This window comes from Myotis daubentonii, chromosome 14 (assembly GCF_963259705.1).
Source record: "Myotis daubentonii chromosome 14, mMyoDau2.1, whole genome shotgun sequence".
Lineage (NCBI taxonomy): Eukaryota > Metazoa > Chordata > Mammalia > Chiroptera > Vespertilionidae > Myotis > Myotis daubentonii.
In genome coordinates, this window is record NC_081853.1 from 41,320,716 (window position 1) to 41,337,683 (window position 16,968).

The following is a 16,968-nucleotide window of genomic DNA, read 5'->3' on the forward strand; positions in this document are numbered from 1 at the left end:
ATCCTTTACAAAATATTTTTTTAAAGTTCTGTTTTCTCTTATGAATTGTTGGAGAAGCCTCTTAAACTGCCTTCTGGCTGTGTTTTTTTTGGCTACATCATTACTCAAGGCAAGCTGATTAAGACTAATTTTGGTCAAAATAAATTCGTGTCTGGGCAAACAACCAATGTGCAGAGTCTCAACCAGAGGGAACCAACTCGAGCTTCATGCTGTGAGGGACGCTCTTAATCATGACCGCAGCATTCGGCATCATCTGATGAACCACTGACTACGGACTGTTCCTAGTGTGTCAGCCTATCCTAGAATTTATTTGCTGTATTTTTTCTCACTGTAGAGTTGCTCTTTGATTCTGGCACACCGTTCTCTCTGGTAATGGTTTCAAATCAGCCTGATTCACGGCTGCACAGAGAAGATTTTCCTCAGGAGCTAGTAGGATGATTGTTGAAAAAAAAACATGGAGAGACAGATGGTAGACTTTATTTTACTGGCTCATCTGCTTTTGCAGGGACTGATTATACATTCTAAGTAAGTGGCACCAGAAGTTGCATTTAACTCTGGTTCATCTCACATGGAGAACCTAAAATACAACACCAGCAAGAGCCTAAAACCTGAGCAAGTGCAGGCAGCAGGTCCCTGAGTGCATGGCATGATGTGACCTTGGCTGGAGCAGACCTATGAGGTCATTTGCTTGGACACTTCAAGTCTTACTACTTCATTGCCAGATTAGAGTTTAGTCTTTGCTTGAACACCTTGAGTGATGGGGAACGCTCTGTTTGCACTTTAGACCAGCGGTTCTCAACCTGTGGGTCGCGACCGCTTTGGCCATCGAAAGACCCTTTCACAGGGGTCGCCTAAGACCATCCTGCATATCAGATATTTACATTACGATTCATAACAGTAGCAACATTACAGTTATGAAGTAGCAACGAAAATAATTTTATGGTTGGGTCACAACATGAGGAACTGTATTTAAAGGGCCAGAAGGTTGAGAACCACTGCTTTAGACAGTTTTGCTGTGACATAGTTCATTCTTCGGTTGAGCTGATATTGACTTCTGAGTAATTTCCATTCATTAATCCCGGCTATGTTCTTTGGAAACAACCCAGAACAAATTGATTTCCTCTTCTACCTGGTAGGTATCTTGGACATGAGCTAGAATACCATCTCAGGTCTTCTCCAGGCTAAATGTTCCCAAGTCCTTGAATCATTCCCACATGAAATGGACTGGATCCTGGCTCATAGCCCTCTGAATGAGAGGAACTTAGAAGAGACAGAAGTTGTTTTGTTTAAACTTGCTTACCCCACTTATGTGGCACAAACAGATCGAATATGTAATACCAGGCTCATAAAAACAAAAGAGCCTTGTTAATTTGATTTGAAAGGATAAAGCAAGAGTTGTGACAGCAGAAGCCCATCTCTCAGGCTTCCCTTTCTTGTCCCAGGCAGCCTACCCTCAGGTTCTGGCCCTGTCTCTCTATAGACTGCTGACAAATGATTCTACCCTGGCCTTGTATAAAGTTGACTGACCCATGCATTGCTCCTGACTTGGCTTATACCTGCAAGGATTTCTAGATCAGAGGTTTTCAGAGCTCTCAGAGAGATTTAAGGATTTGCTTTGGGGACTTTGGGGTGTGGATGAATGGGCAGACCTATTCAACCACAACATTTTCTTTCCTTTCTTACATATTGGAGTTACATAGAGATTTTGTTGATTGGAAAAATAGGTTCTGCAACTGCAAAACCATTTGTCAACCAGGACTGTTTACCCCTTTCTCTCCCCCCCCCCCCCAGTCATCTTCAGGCTCTCTTTGACTTTACCTCCCTGATTCTGAGGCCACAGGTTGTACGCCTCACCAGGGTTTTGTCATCCAGTCATCTAATCATTTACTATCTATTATCACATAGGAAATACTGTATTGGGGGTAACTCAGGGAAGAGATAGTAAAGAAATGATTAAAACCTGGCAGTTTTTTGGGGGGACCTCAGGTGCAGGGACTTGAGATAATCATATTCTTCACCTCATCACGGTTTAAATCATCAGCCTGTAATGGCCCTTCTGTTTTATTTTATTCTCTTCATCTATTTCACATAGGAAGTCAGTCTGAAGTCCTTGGTTATGTATGATTCCATGTAAAATATATGGAGTTCCTTTGTATGTGTTTGTAGTTCATATATATGTTGTTATAAGTCTTGTTTTGTTTCTTACGTGTTTTGGTATGCAAGTCTAGTTCAGTGTTTCTGACGTTGTAAGGATTTCCATGGTAGCCCTATACCCAGTATTCTTTGATTCTTCTCTAGTCTCTACTCAACTCCCTGATGCTGCAAATTCTGTGATGCTAAAATGACCATGCCTATAGATCTCTGTGAGTTTGGGAGTGTCCCCAGAAATGGAACCCTGGTTATATAGACTCATTGGCTAAAGGAAGGATGGGCTGAACCAGTTTACACTCTTTTTTAAAAAATATATATTTTATTGATTTTTTACAGAGAGGAAGGGAGAGCGATAGAGAGTTTAGAAACATCGATGAGCGAGAAACATCGATCAGCTGCCTCCTGCACACCCCACACTGGAGATGTGCCCGCAGCCAAGGTATATGTCCTTGACTGGAATCGAACCTGGGACCCTTCAGTCTGCAGGCTCTATCCACTGAGCCAAACCAACGAGGGCAAGTTTACACTCTTATTAGCAGGAGATGAAGTCCTCATCTTCTAATGATCTTGTTACCACTTGGTATTTTCTGTCCGTCTAATTTGTGAATGTAAAGTGTTGTCAGTGTCCCTGTTTCTTGAAAGTAAGTGAGGTTGGGGATCTCTTTATAGACTTGTTAGCCATTTGGGCTTCTCCTTTGTGAATATCCCATTTTTCTATTACACTTTGTCTTTTTCTCATTGACTTGGAAAAGCTACCTATGTATTTCTGACATTAATCAGTGACATTTCAGACATTGCAACTATTGTAAACATTTTTTCCCTAATGTGCCCGGGTTTGATTGCTAATATTTGGTTTAAGGGTCTTCAATCTACTAATTTATACCCACGTCTATGTGCAGTCTTAAGTAAATGTATCTACCAGATGTCAGCTACAGCCTTCTATTCAGAGCTAGGTGAGATTGCTTTGAGAAACTCACCTCTCAATTTTCTGATACCAGATAAAGTAACCCCCAGAATTTTATAAATTCTTGGATACTTCTATTATCAAGATCTCCTTGGCTTTGGATCTCTTTTGTTCCATATCAACATGATAGCTGAATGCCCCCTTTCATTTGTTTCTGTAAGAAATTAATTTGCACCATACATTCACCGATTTTAACTTGATATCTAAAGTTGAAACTTCAGTGTTTCTGTCACCTTGTTTTCTTGTCCTCTACCCACTTCCCCAACCTTCACTGCTGTAAATTCTTTTCCTCCATTAAACAGAGCAATTCAGCCTTCCCCAAGCTTAACTATGAGTAGTTAAGTTTTGCTAAGCAAAACTGAGGACTTCCAAATGCTTAGCAAAATAAAATTTCCTCTTATTAGATTGACACCTCTAGAAGCCAGCTGGGTTAGAAATGAGTCCTACAAAGAGAAATCACTTTTTAATATTGCAACGCTAATGAGTGCTTTTGCAATAGATACAACCTAGTGAGAGGTGAGGTAGCCTATTTTTCAGGATGCACATTTATTTATTTATTTATTTATTTTGCATTAGGGAAGGTGAGCCTTTTTGGAAGGGGAAATGATAAACATTTCCAGAGCCGAGTTGCCTTTTCTCTTTCTTCAGGGGCTAAGGCCTTATGCTGGTCTTAGTAGTACAGGTTGTAAAAAGAACATGGATATTTGAACCTGATGTGCTTGGATACTTGTCACCTGTGTGATGTTGGATAAGTTGCTTATGCACACTCATCCTCTCCATTACCAAACGAGGATACTATCACCTACTTTATAGGTTTGTTTGGAGGATTAGATGTAACATGGAGGGCCTGGTACGATTCCTGGCATAGATACTTGTTCATTACATGGTGCGCCATTATGATATACTCCAGCATGACAGTGAAGAACCCTGGAAGGCATCACACACACCTGGCACTTCTTTGCGGGTTGGCTGCTGGGACTCTTGAGTAGCAAGTAACTGACGAGGGGTATTTCTGTCAAAGTGCTGGAGAAAATGAAAGTGAATTTGCTGAAATTTTCAACTGGATTCTCACAAAGCAGCTTACTTACCAGTCAATGATCTTTGATGGTCTTGGGTTCTTCACCTTTTAATTTATTGTTATAAAGACTCTATTTGGCTTTGACTTTAGGTAGCGAAAAGAAATTCTAAATTCTCTCTTTCAGGCTAAAAATACCCGTATGGAAAATCACAAAATCATTAGACTTCAAATACACCCAAATATCTGCAACAAGTAAGACTGCAGCATCTTTTTAGGAATCAGGGTAAAACTGAAGAGTGCTTTTCAGACCTCTGTATCCATTAGGATTTGTGGGCACAGGAACTTTGAAATTTTCTCACTTGAAGATGGTTTATTCTATATGCATCTGCCTCCCACAGTGCAATTAGAGTTATGTGAAAAGTAAAGTTAAAAGAAAGAGGATGTTATCACTCTGTCCTGAAAGATGTGTGTTCATTACAACTTCATCTGACTTCAGTTTTCAAATGCATTGTTTCAAAAAATGTTTGCACCAAAGTGAAGTTATGTATGGCAAAACAAATTTCTGTTGGCTTCTACACAATTCTCAGCTGGACATTTGTATAGAAAGAAATTTGCCCTTGAAATGAGACCCCTGAAAGAACTTGCCGGCTGGAGGAACCCCTACATCAGATCATGGCAGATCCTCTAACATTTATTTCCCAAGGCCCAGGGGCACTCCCATTTGCCCCCTGATGTGCACCGAGTCTAGATGGGCTCTGCCCAGCTGTGAGATTGGAGACCCACTTTCCCCACTTGGGGGCTTGCTTTTCCTTCTGAAGTGTGAGACTCCACAGGGCCTCCTCTGTGGCCAGGCATGTACTACTTAGTACAGGGAAGTCAGCCCAGCTTTGATAATGGGAAATGAGAACCAGTAGATAAATTCTTATGAATTATCCTGAGATGCAGTATTCACCTGGCCCCGTAGAAGATAGTCTTGCATGATTGAGGTCTCAACCGTGCTTAGTGTGGCCAGCTTAGCAATGCACCCTTGTGTTCACTCTCTCTCCTCCTCTGCCTCATTCTCTTTCTCCTCCACTCTTGTTTCCTTGGGGGCTACTATCCCTACTAAAACTGTAGCACATAAGCTCTGCTTTTTGGGGAAACCCAGGCTAAGACGGCTCTCTTCTCCTTTTAGTATAACATGCAGGCTATAGCATTTTACTGACACAGACTTCATTTATGATTTCATCAGTATATGGTAGAAATGGATTCTAGTTTTCAGAGTATAACGTGGACCATTTTTTGTCAGGTAGCCCATGGATCCTAGAGATATACACTCCAAGAGTACCTATAACACTCTACATTTCAGTAGTTCTAGTAGGTTTTTTTTTTTTTTTTTTTTTTTTTTTGGTTTGAACAACATGTAATGTGTCTGAACTTGTGTACATGAACCTAATGAAAACTCCACTTATTTACAGAGCTTAAGTGCCTCGAGCAGCTAAATATGAAACCAGGATGAGCTGCCATCTTGAGGTGGGAAAGCCAATTAAATTTATCCTCTGGCTCCTCTTCCTTCTAGATGATTAGAATTGTCCAGGTTGTGACATAATACCAGCTCCACGACCCAAATCAAGCCATTAGGTATCACATTAATTTTGGGTTGGCTTTGTTGTGTAAAGGGGTTAAGAACTGTGCCTGGCTGGAATATATATGTATAAAACTCTCCAATAGAAAATGAATAATTTCTTAGGGAAGGAAATGTGTTCATAACGGTTAAGACGTACATAATGTACAAAGGAGATAAATATAAAAGCTTTACACAAACCTTTTTTAAAAATATATTTTTATTGATTTCAGAGAGGAAGGGAGAGGGAGAGAGAGATAGAAACATCAATGATGAGAGAGAATCACTGATTGGCTGCCTCCTGCACACCCCCACTGGGGATTGAGCCCGCAACCTGGGCATATGCCCTGACCGGGAATCGAACCGGTGACCTCTCAGTTCCTGGGTCAACGCTCATCCGCTGAGCTACATCCGGCTGGGCTTTACACAATCTTTAGAATAGAAAATGGGAGGACTCAGAAAAGAGTACTTGGAACTGATCTAGCCCAAGGAAATAAGACATGCTTGCTCCATCTTACCTGGACTTGCCTCTTTCATGAGCCAGGTAGGATGTAATTAGACACTTTCTTTGGACAGTGTTTATTTGGTTCATGTCCTGGCCAAATCATGCTGAGCATCCTCTGTGTAAAGGAGACTCCGTTGCTGCACTGAAAACGGACGTGCTTTCAGACTTAACTTTTGGTGTGGACATTTGTTGCTTTTGCTTGCTTGTTCTTCCTCCATACTTCTTACAGTAGCAAAACTTAGAATTTTCTTTGAGGAATTATCCCTGCCCCAACTCTTAGTCCTTAGTTTAGATGGGGCCGATTATCCTTCTTTTCCCCACCCAGTTCCAGGATTTCAGAGGATCAATTTCAGAGCTAATTAGCAAATCTGTCCTCCTTACAGGGATTGGCTCGAGAATGGGCACATGACCCAGTTTGGGCCAATGAGGATTAGACCCACAATTTTTACTGGAACTGTGGGGCAAAGAAACTCCCCACGATTGAAGCTCTTAAGGCTAATCTTAGTGCTACTGGGGGGCTACCCTAAGGGAAAAGGCTATGTGAGCATGAAATCTGTATGAAGATTTTTACAGAGGAATTTCTACAGAGGAAAATCTGCACAGAAAGATAAAAAGAGGCACCTCCCGACAATACTGAGGCAGCACCCAGATTCAGCCATGCCTGAAGCTACCTTACCCCTGCACATTCTAGATCAGTGGTTCGCAACCTTGGCTGCACATTAGAATCACCTGGGAATCTTTTTAAAATCCTGATTTCTGGGCCTCATCCTCCGGAAAGTCTGTTTCTTTGTTACTAATGTTGTGGCCCCACCCAATAACAAAGAAACAGACTTTCCGGAGGATAAGGCCCAGAAATCAGGATTTTAAAAAAGATTCCCAGGTGATTCTAATGTGCAGCCACAGTGGAGAACCACTGCTCTAGATATTGCAGTTAATAATTCCCTTTAGGCTTAAGCTAGTTTGACTTACCTCTTTGTCAGTCATTACAGAAACAGTCCTAACATGTGTTCAGGGCAATGGGTTTGAGATATATGTTGACAGGTGATATTAATATAATTCCATTAATAATATTCTGGACATTTTGAGATAAGATGAATATAGTCTTTGAGCTACAAAAAGTTAAGTCTTCCCTCCTCCTCATTCCATCTCTGTGGCCTTCCCCCATGAGACTTCTACTTCTCTCTTCCCTCCCCCACCCCCAAAACCCTCCTCCCAAGGAAATTTGCTTATTCTAGTAGATGTTTATGAAACAAATGTTGTTCCATCCCTGTTTCCCTCCCTTTGGAAGCAGTGGAGATGAGAAGAGTAGGCAATACTGGGCCTAGTTAGAACATAATATTTAAAGAAAGAGACAGGAAAATACATCCATTATAAGCTTTTTTTTTTCTTTTTTAGAATTGAAGCTTATGACTTTATCTATGCCCACTATATTCATAATTACAATTTAATATCTGCATACAAAAGCTATGTAAAAATCCATTTTTCCCAAATATACAAATTTTCTTTTTGGATAGTTTAAAACATTTTGATCACAGATTTCAACAGAGTTTTAGGCTGAAAAAAATATTACCAATCTAGCAATATCACGTAACACTGTTTGCAACACATAGATCTTCCAATGACAGTCAATCTCTTCCTATTCTGTAGCATTTTTTTGATTCTCAGGGCATGAAAACATGATGGGTGTGTGTGTGGGGGGGAGAAGCGTTTTCTCTGAAAAAAGCATAGAGATCCAATTTGGCTCTATAATTGAATGAAAACGTGTGTTAATTGGGAAAACCCAAAGAAAAATGGGGCAATGCCAGCTTATTCATGCCCTGATATCTTCTGTCTCGACAGTACATGTGTAATTAAATAGTCTTCCTTTGTCTTACATTGTGCTCCGTAATTTACTTGAGTATTATCTGAATCCTGAGGAGGACAGATTTCTGTTTGATTGTCTTGTGCATAAGGTGGGTCAGTTTGAACTGTGCAACAGAAAGCCACAAACAGCGTTTACCTGCACGATATTGCTTTTGAAGGCGGCATTCATTAATGTGGACACACACTGGAAATGCACACTTTTTGCATTTGCAAACATTTATACAGCACAGTAAAAATTCTGTGATAAGGCCAAACCTTTTTCCCCCCAGTCCTTTTTTTTTTTTGCGCATCTTTTTAATGTATTTTTTTTTTTTTAAGATTAAAGTAAAACGTTTCAATTGTAAAAAATACACACCGGGCAAATCCTTACCTGGATAATAAATATCTACATCACAGTACAATAAAATTTCTTCTCTATAAAATTTAAATATGGATTATAGTCTATCACTATCAAAAGAAACACTATGCTACTATTTCCATATTATTAAAATAACAGGAAAAATTACGAGCTTATTTGAGAACCTGATGCCATAGCCTTTGGAAAGGGCAGAGATTCAAATGTCCATGAGCACTCTTCCTTTTGAAGAGGAACTGCGGCTTGGTGACTCACTTAAATTCAGTTGATGAAAAAGGTTTAGCCTTACAAATGCTGGCTACATTTCAAAAACCATCAGACTGATTTCATAATTTATGACTCATGCAGCAAAAGGTCAATATGACACGGATAGGTTAGAGTTCCACAGAATAAGAACGTATCACCGACGACGATGACATGCCAGGAGGGCGCTCAGCGGTTCTGTGGAGGCTGAGTCTGGGGTGGGGGTGGGGGGTTAGTGTTGAGGAGGGGCCAAGGCCTGCACACCTGTTCAGGGAAGAGCCGCAAGAATGGCGTTGCTGGAGCAGAGCCAAGCCTGGTGGTCCACCCCGATGACAGCGCTGCAGACCGAAGAGGTGTCACTGGGTCCCAGGTGAGGGACACGGCGCTGGGCTGAGGCATCAACACGGCAAAGCGCGTCATTGAAGACAGAGGCTCATCTGACTAGAAAAAGCTCTGAGGTGGCACATGGTGTGTTGAGCAGAATCATAAAGAGGAAAAGATCTTACTTTTCTCACTATTTCTGGAAATACTGCACAGCTAAGTTGAAGAGCAAAGTACACTTGAAGGTAACACACACACACATACACACACATATACATATACACACACACATATACATATACACACACATACCCACACACCTCACTCATCCCCCAAAGTTAAGTGATTTATAAATAAGAATCCCAGTTGTACGGTGGCCTCCCCTACTGGGATGTCTCCCCACTGTGAGGGGTTTTGATCAGGTTCACACTTGATTCGACAGTCTGGACTGTATAAAAAAGTGTTTTAAAAAAAATCCAGAGCAAATCCCTCCTAATTGAGTTTTATGAGATGGGAGTCTTGAGATGCATGAAGTTCCTCAATCAGTTACAGAAGAAACGAGCTACTTTGACCAGTAGGGTCATGATCCTTGGAGTTCTCATAGCCTTTCCTTTCTACCTGAAGTGCCTTAAGGCTTGTCACCCTTAGCATAAACAAGAGTACTAGATCAGTGGTTTGCCTGTTTAAGGCAATCATTTAAGAGGCTGAGGATCAAACGTAAATGTACTTGGGGCTGTCTGGATTACTGTAGATATACTGTGTCATTGGCCAATGTCTAATCATGGTTAATCCACAAAGCATTCCAATTTCGCTTGAGATCAGGCTCTGTACTTATATTTGAATCTGGGTGTGTCTACTATGTGGGGGAATCTCTGACCAACAGATTGAGGAGAACTTCCCGGAAGGCTTGATGCCCAAGGAGTCTGTGAACCTTCCCCTACCCCACCTGCTTGCCTCCCTCTCAGTGCCTTCTCAGGGAAATCTGCCCCACACCACAAAGCTCAGAGTTAACCCTGGAGCTAGAAGGTGACTAAGGGGTTATGTTTCAGAGTCAACAGAGGGAGCTGAGATGTTAATAAAGCAAAAACTTAAGGAGACTGGCTAGAGGCTGCCCAGAGAGAACTAAACCTTACTTTCTATAGATAAAGTCAAAGTAGGTAGTCTGCCCAAGACCTTCACGTTTACACTTTCATTCTCTTCACCTAGAATGAAAGTGTAAACATGGTTAGCAAGTTCCACAGAGATGCTCTGGTTTCCTTCCTCTAGAAGCCAGTGTAATTGCTCTAGTGCATTAAACATACACATTTCCTCTCAGATTATTTCCAGTCACTCTTGGGATATTCAATGCCCTTCCTCTTGTGTTTCCACGGCCGTCCTGCCTTTCTCTACATAGTTGACAAGTAGTGTGTCAAATTCTTATTTTGAATCAATGCCAAATATTTCCGTATCTGTTAGGAGGGCCATAATTTTTGTCTAATGAAGGTAGAAATTTGAATATGAAGGAAACTATCAAAAGACCCAGATTTTTCTCCCCTGAAATTAGTAGAGTATGAAGGATTCGAAGGAATTTAGAGTTTATGACTTATTCATCAGGACCCAAGGTGAGAAAACCAAGACCCAAATCTAACAAGGTCACAAATCTGTCAGTTGACAGAGCACAAATTAGAACTCTGACACCCTGACTTCTAGGCCAGTTAAAAAAAAAAAAAAAAAAAGATCTGACTTGGTTTTCACAGTGACTTTCATTCCTTTGTTTTTAGGTAAATCTCACTGATATGGCTTATTGTCCCCAGGTTTTCCAGGATAAGGCAGTACAAGGCAGGCTAAAAAATAGTGTTTGTCTACTATGCCAGTGAAGAATGAGATACATTCAATTGCATGGGTACATTCTTTGCCCATGTTCTGACGCTGAAGTGATGAGGCAATGTCACCATTTGTTTTCTGGGTACAAGCTACTCCAATGTTTGTTATCAGGGAGGTGAGATAGGTGGGGAAGGTGAGTGAGGGTTCCTGTACATGATCTATGGGCATTTTCTGTTGAATATCCCTTAGGGCAATTCTTTAACAGGGACAGAGAGCGTCAGTGGCTAGACCAGTGTTTGTTTAGAGATAGTCAAGCCACAGAGTCAGAGGGAAGAGGGGGCAAGGAGACATTTTTGTGAGTAGAGCAAAGAGCTTGAGGATTCAAGACTAGAAGGAGCATCCTCAAACCATCAGTCCATGAAGAGTGCTCTCAGATCACTGTGCTTCCTTCAACTTGGAATGTAACTGCACTGGTCTCTCCTCAAAATTCCTCCATAAGACTCCATTTTCAGCTCATTGTCTCTCCTTGATTAGAATATGTAATCCATAGGGAAATCTGTTGTCAGCACAGCAAAGATGCAATCAGGATTAATAACTTTAGGAGTTTGAGAAAGGATGGATTAGATGTCATTGAAAAATGACAACTGTAAAGAGGCCTAATTTCTATGGAAACGTTCTCTGAGCCTTAACTGTAAAGAAGCCTTCCTACTATGAGGTAATAATATGTGAATTTTTGGAAACTCTTGAGTCACTGACAAACATTTCTGATTTCTTTGAGCTGGCTGAAGAAAATGATTTTCCATGTTGGTCTCAATCAGTCAAGTACCTGCATGGCTTTGAGTGATGCCTTGTATAACTTGAATTAAATCATAAGATTATAAAAATTCCAGTGAAAGAACAGCTGATTTTGGGGAACAAATATTTCTATATATTCCAAGTTAGGCTTCCAGGAGAGAATGAAGAGTGCTGAAGCCAGCATGCTTTAGAATAAACAAAACTTGTCCAGACCTTTCCTTAGAAAGCTGGAAGCCACATCTAACCAAAGATGGTCTGTGTCCTGCTAACTTGAGTCCTGCAAAAATCCAAATTGGATCAAGACGAACACATGATCTTGGTTTTAAGGCTTCTTTAGTCTTCTGCTGTGCCATTTTGCTTGCTTGAGTCTCTGACCAGGGACAGATGGGAGCTGGTGGTGGCTTGGTGCTGGTGAATTAATGATGGTCCCCACCCCACCTCCCTAGCTGTAAAAACATCAAAGCATTCACATCAAAGGACTGGAGAACAAAATGCAATAGTTGCAAGTACCCGCATTCAAGGGGCAATTTCATCCATGTCTACGCCAAGGACTAGCTCCCTTTACAATCCCTCCCAACACAAAGAAACAAAGGAACAAACAAAAAAGATCTAGGCAATGGAATGAAATGACACCCAGTAGTGCTGTAGGAATTATGAGAAGGAAGTCAGCCAGTCTAATCCTCAAACACTTCCAAGAACAACGGGGGAAAGAGTTCCGTGGGGCATTCCACCTTCATGTGCAGGAAGCGGCTGGCATGGCAGGCTCCAATCATCCGCAGGTCTGTCACCTTCATCAGGAGTTTTGGCCAAAAGTGTGTCACGTGGTGTTTTCGGTAATTGATATAGTGTTCAAAGGCCAGCAGGAAGCTATCTTGGTATTTTTCTATTCTCTCAACGCAGGCGAGCCCTGGGCGATCTGAGGGGGCGCAAGAAGATGGATGTTAATTCAGAGGGTGGGAAGGAGAGGGACTGCCTTGCCTGATTCAAGCCCTTTAATGCGAAAGTGGGCAGATCTGAGGACCTTCCAACTCCTAGAAGTGAGCACGGGTGCCACATGAACTCTGGGGCATGGGCACTGAAATACCAGAACATGGCATAATTGCTATGAAGGGGACCAATGCTTTGTTCTGCTAATTACCTCTGGTTTAGACAGTCCGCTCCATGGGTGTGAAGGGCAATACCTTCCTCACAGGGTCTAGAAGGAGAACCCCACCTCAAGAGCTGACAGACGAAGCATACCAACGGAACAGTTTTGAGTCTCCAGTGGCTCCCCGGGAGAAAGAGGGGGATGAGCATGGACATGCACAGAACAGAAGGAAGTTGGGAACAGGGGGCCTGGATGCCAAAGGAGGAGTGTTGGACAATGAGAAAATCCCATGACGACAAGGAAGCACAACATCCAATTTAAGTTGTTTGTCAGGCTGTGGTGAACCACTCCTTCCCTTCCCTTATACGTTAGTAAAAGTTCCACCTGTAGCTGCCTTGTGTTGGGGTACTGTCGGGGGTTAAAACAAAAAGAAAAGGGGATGTGAGCTATCCAGAGTTGGAACGAGAAGAGACCAAGAGCATGTAAGGACCGGGCGCTCTCCCCACTGCTGTGGGCGGGGACTCAAGGCAGTTTCCCGAGAGTGATAAAGCGCGTCACAAGGGTGACTGTGGAATGTCCAGGCTGCAAATACTTGAATTACAAAAGTAATTTATAAACCTGGATGAATTCCTCAGACAGCTCCAGGAAGCCTATCCCCACTGCCCAGGTCTCCTCAGCTTGCTTTTTGTAGCTCCAATCATATAAATTCACACTCCAATTGTCCAGTGATCGAAGAATCTGTATTAGTAAAAATCTATGTAAAGTTCTGCTTAATCCGAAAGGAAAGAACAGGGCTAATGGCTCAACTCCCCTTTCTGGGTCTAAAAATGCATGGGCGTTTGGAATCCCTTATTTAGCTCAAATTGCAATTTGTGCATTCCTATTTCGTTTCCCCCCTTCATATTTGATGTTGCTACTCTGTGGATCTACTCACTCCCTCTCTCTCCTGGTTCCCTGACTTCCCTTTTCCTTTGAATGTGCCAGAAGAATTCTCCACAAGATCCTTTAATTTTTGATCCAAATAGAAATTCAACACAATATTGCTCTGATGTATTCCTTTAAAGGGATAACCTGGGTTTTGTGGGATCAAACTCTGTCTCTTGATGAGACATAAAGATAAGGTGGTCCTATAAATGATGGAGAAAAAGATGAAAGGACATTTGGATGATGCTCAAGTTGTACTAAACCTGTTTATGAAAAGAGAAACATTTTTAAAGGTCAAGGACTATTTTTAACAATCTGAGACAAAATTTCTCAAGGATATGTCTTTCAGGTCATCTCTGTTTTAGCTCTCTGGTTAGTGGTGTAGGACCAAGGAACTTGGTAGCTCGTAGTAGCGTTTAGAAAGGTCTTTGAAGAAAAGGCCTAAGGTTTTGTGTAAGTGAAATGCCAAACAAAGCAGTGGGGCTTAGAAGACAATTCTGAGGAGGAACTGGAGCTTCAGAGCACTGATGTGTAGCTGTCAATGGCCAAAGGTAAAGTGTTTTGTAACATTTTCCTAGGCCTGGCAGCATTAATGAAAAGTGCCCAGGCCATTCAGGTGGGGAAGACTTTACAGTCATTATGTCACATGGCTGTCAGGCAGGCAGAAATGGGAAGAATCATTCAGTTCAGTGTTTGATAGAGTTTGGAATTACACTCACAATTTTTGCCATTCCCACATACTCCCTTTATCTACCTTGCTTAGATTATTTACTCAATCTGTTAAATTGACTCACTAAAGAGGAAACTTCATATTATTCATTAAACAAAAATCCATTTGCTGGAGGTAGAAGAGGGTATAGGGGGGATTAATGGAGACTTGACTTGGGGTGGTGAACACACAATATATAGATGATGCACATCTAAAATCTATATAATTTTGCCGAAACCGGTTAGGCTCAGTGGATAGAGCGTCGGCTTGCGGACTGAGGGGTCCCAGGTTCGATTCCGGTCAAGGGCATGTGCCTGGGTTTCGGGCACATCCCCAGTGGGGGATGTGCAGGAGGCGACTGATCGATGTTTCTCTCCCATCGATGTTTCTAACTCTCTATCTCTCTCCCTTCCTCTCTGTAAAAAATCAATAAAATATATTTAAAAAAAATAAAATAAAATAAAATCTATATAATTTTATTAACCAATTAGAGGCCCAGTGCACTCACTGGGGCGGGGGGCAGGGGGGAGGAGTCCCTCAGTCCTGCCTGTGCCCTCTTGCTGGCAGTCAGACAACCCTCTCTCAGTCCGGGGCTCTCACAGTCTGGGACCCCTAGCTCCTTACCGCTGCGGCAGAGGTGGGAGAGGCTCCGGCCACCCCTGTTGCACTTGCCAACGTGAGCCCAGCGTCTGGTTGAGCAGCGCTCCCCCTGTGGGAGTGCACTGACCACCAGGGAGCAGCTCCTGCGTTGAGCATCTGCCCCCTAGTGGTCAGTGTGCATTATAGCGACTGGCCTTTCCGCCATTCGTTCCACTCTTTGGTCGATTTGCATATTAGGGTTTTATTATATAGGATGTCACCCTAATAAATATAATTAAAAATCCATTTGCCACAATAGATGATAACCACAGAAATAAATGCATAGCAAAAACCTTACATTTTAGCTAAAGGTTGTTGCTCAAAACTGTTCCTGAGATCTGCTCTCTCTTTCTTAAAAAGGGAGGTTAGCCTAGCCAGAGTGGCTCAGTTGGTTGAGCACCATCCTATGTACTGAAAGGTTGCTGGTTCGATTCCCTGTCTGGGCACATGCCTGGATTGTGGGTTCTATCCCCAGTTAGGGAGCATACAGAAGGCAACTAGTCAATCTCTCTCACATTGATGTCAGTCAGTCTGTCTGTCTTCCTTCTTTTTCTCTTTCTCCCCTTCCTCTCTCTAGCATGTCCTCAGGTGAGGATTTTTTTAAAAAGGGAGGTTAACTAGTATTAGGTGCTAAAGACAGATCAGCATCAAACCGAATCTCTCTTTCTGCCACATTTAGGAGCTATAAGAAAGAAATAACTTCCTCACTATGATTCCGTATTAGTCAAAACTGTCCTTGTATCACAGAAATCTCAGTAAAAAGATTACCTTGACCCCCCTCTCCAGGAATATAATTCCACTTATATAGTTCAATTTATTTTTAAAGGATACTGAAGCCCAGAGAAGCTGGGGTTCCCTCAAGATCACATAGGGAGTTCTTAGAAAAGCTATGTTTTATTTTTACTGAAAGACTAGGGCCCCAGTGAGCTATAATTCTGAAGCTAAAGAGGAATTCAAAACTCATCAGGTGATTTGAATTAGCACCCAAACTCTCCTGACACCCCGTAATGAGCCGGGGCACACTCACCTGAAGACATCAGCAGGACCGCCTGAAGGAGAGCTACTTCAGTGTCATCCAGGTTGAAAGAAGACAGCGACATGCCCAGGTCAAAGATGGCATCCGACACCACCCCAAGACCCCCATTTTTCAGCTGGCCCCGTGTCACTGCCATCTCCCCGTTCAGGGTTAAAGTCTCACTTTCTGGGTCATAGCGCACAGCAGCGCGAAGGGACATGATCTCCATGCAGCAGCCTTTGAGGAGGATTATCTGGTCTTCACATGGCAGCTGAAAAGAACCAGCCCACATCAGCAAAGAACAAGTGGGCAAAGGTTAGTCAAGAGCAACATGTGGTATCATAACGGTTTCCTGTGATAGACACTTGTCCTAAACTCTTTGAGCATGTGGACTTTGTGGCTTTTCCCTTCCTACTTGGCTCCAGACTTTCCAAATACAACCATATATTTGGACTCCAAGTTGATCATTATCTTCACTGACTTTACTCTCAGGAACTTGCATTTCTTTGGCATAAGATACAGATCTCCAACTGGTATTAAGCAGTTGAGTGAAACTGCTTATATCTCCTTACTCTGGAGTTTGTATTATAACCCAACTAACTGCTTGAGAGCTGTGTTTATGTTAAATTTGCCAACACTTTTGACTTATAGCTCCAGTAATCAACAGATGACTCTATGCCAGTGGTTCTCAACCTTCCTAATGCTGCGACCCTTTAATACAGTTCCTCATGTTGTGGTGACCCCCAATTTCATTGTTACAAATTGAACATAATTAAAGCAGAGTGATTAATCACAAAAACAATATGTAATTACAAATGTGTTTTCCGATGGTCTTAGGTGACCCCTGTGAAAGGGTCGTTTGACCCCCAAAGGGGTTGTGACCCACAGGTTGAGAACCGCTGCTCTATGCTTAGCTGGCAACTGTGTTTGTCTTTGTTTTCTGAAGCAAGTTTGTTCCTTGAGTCTCTTCAAA

At 42.1% G+C, this 16,968-nt stretch overlaps 1 protein-coding gene across 6 annotated transcripts in view; it reads right to left on the bottom strand.

The window, feature by feature from the left end:
• Positions 1–7,607: 7,607 nt before the first annotated feature.
• Positions 7,608–16,968, bottom strand: part of THRB (thyroid hormone receptor beta) — a 283,184-nt gene continuing 273,823 nt past the window's right edge. For all 6 annotated transcript variants that reach the window (XM_059664089.1, XM_059664090.1, XM_059664087.1 and 3 more), the window contains 2 exons: positions 16,008–16,266; positions 7,608–12,537 (listed from right to left, as the gene is read on the bottom strand). In XM_059664089.1, coding sequence (XP_059520072.1) covers positions 12,296–12,537; positions 16,008–16,266 — 501 coding nt within the window. In that variant the 3' untranslated portion in view covers positions 7,608–12,295. The remainder of the gene's footprint in view (positions 12,538–16,007; positions 16,267–16,968) is intronic.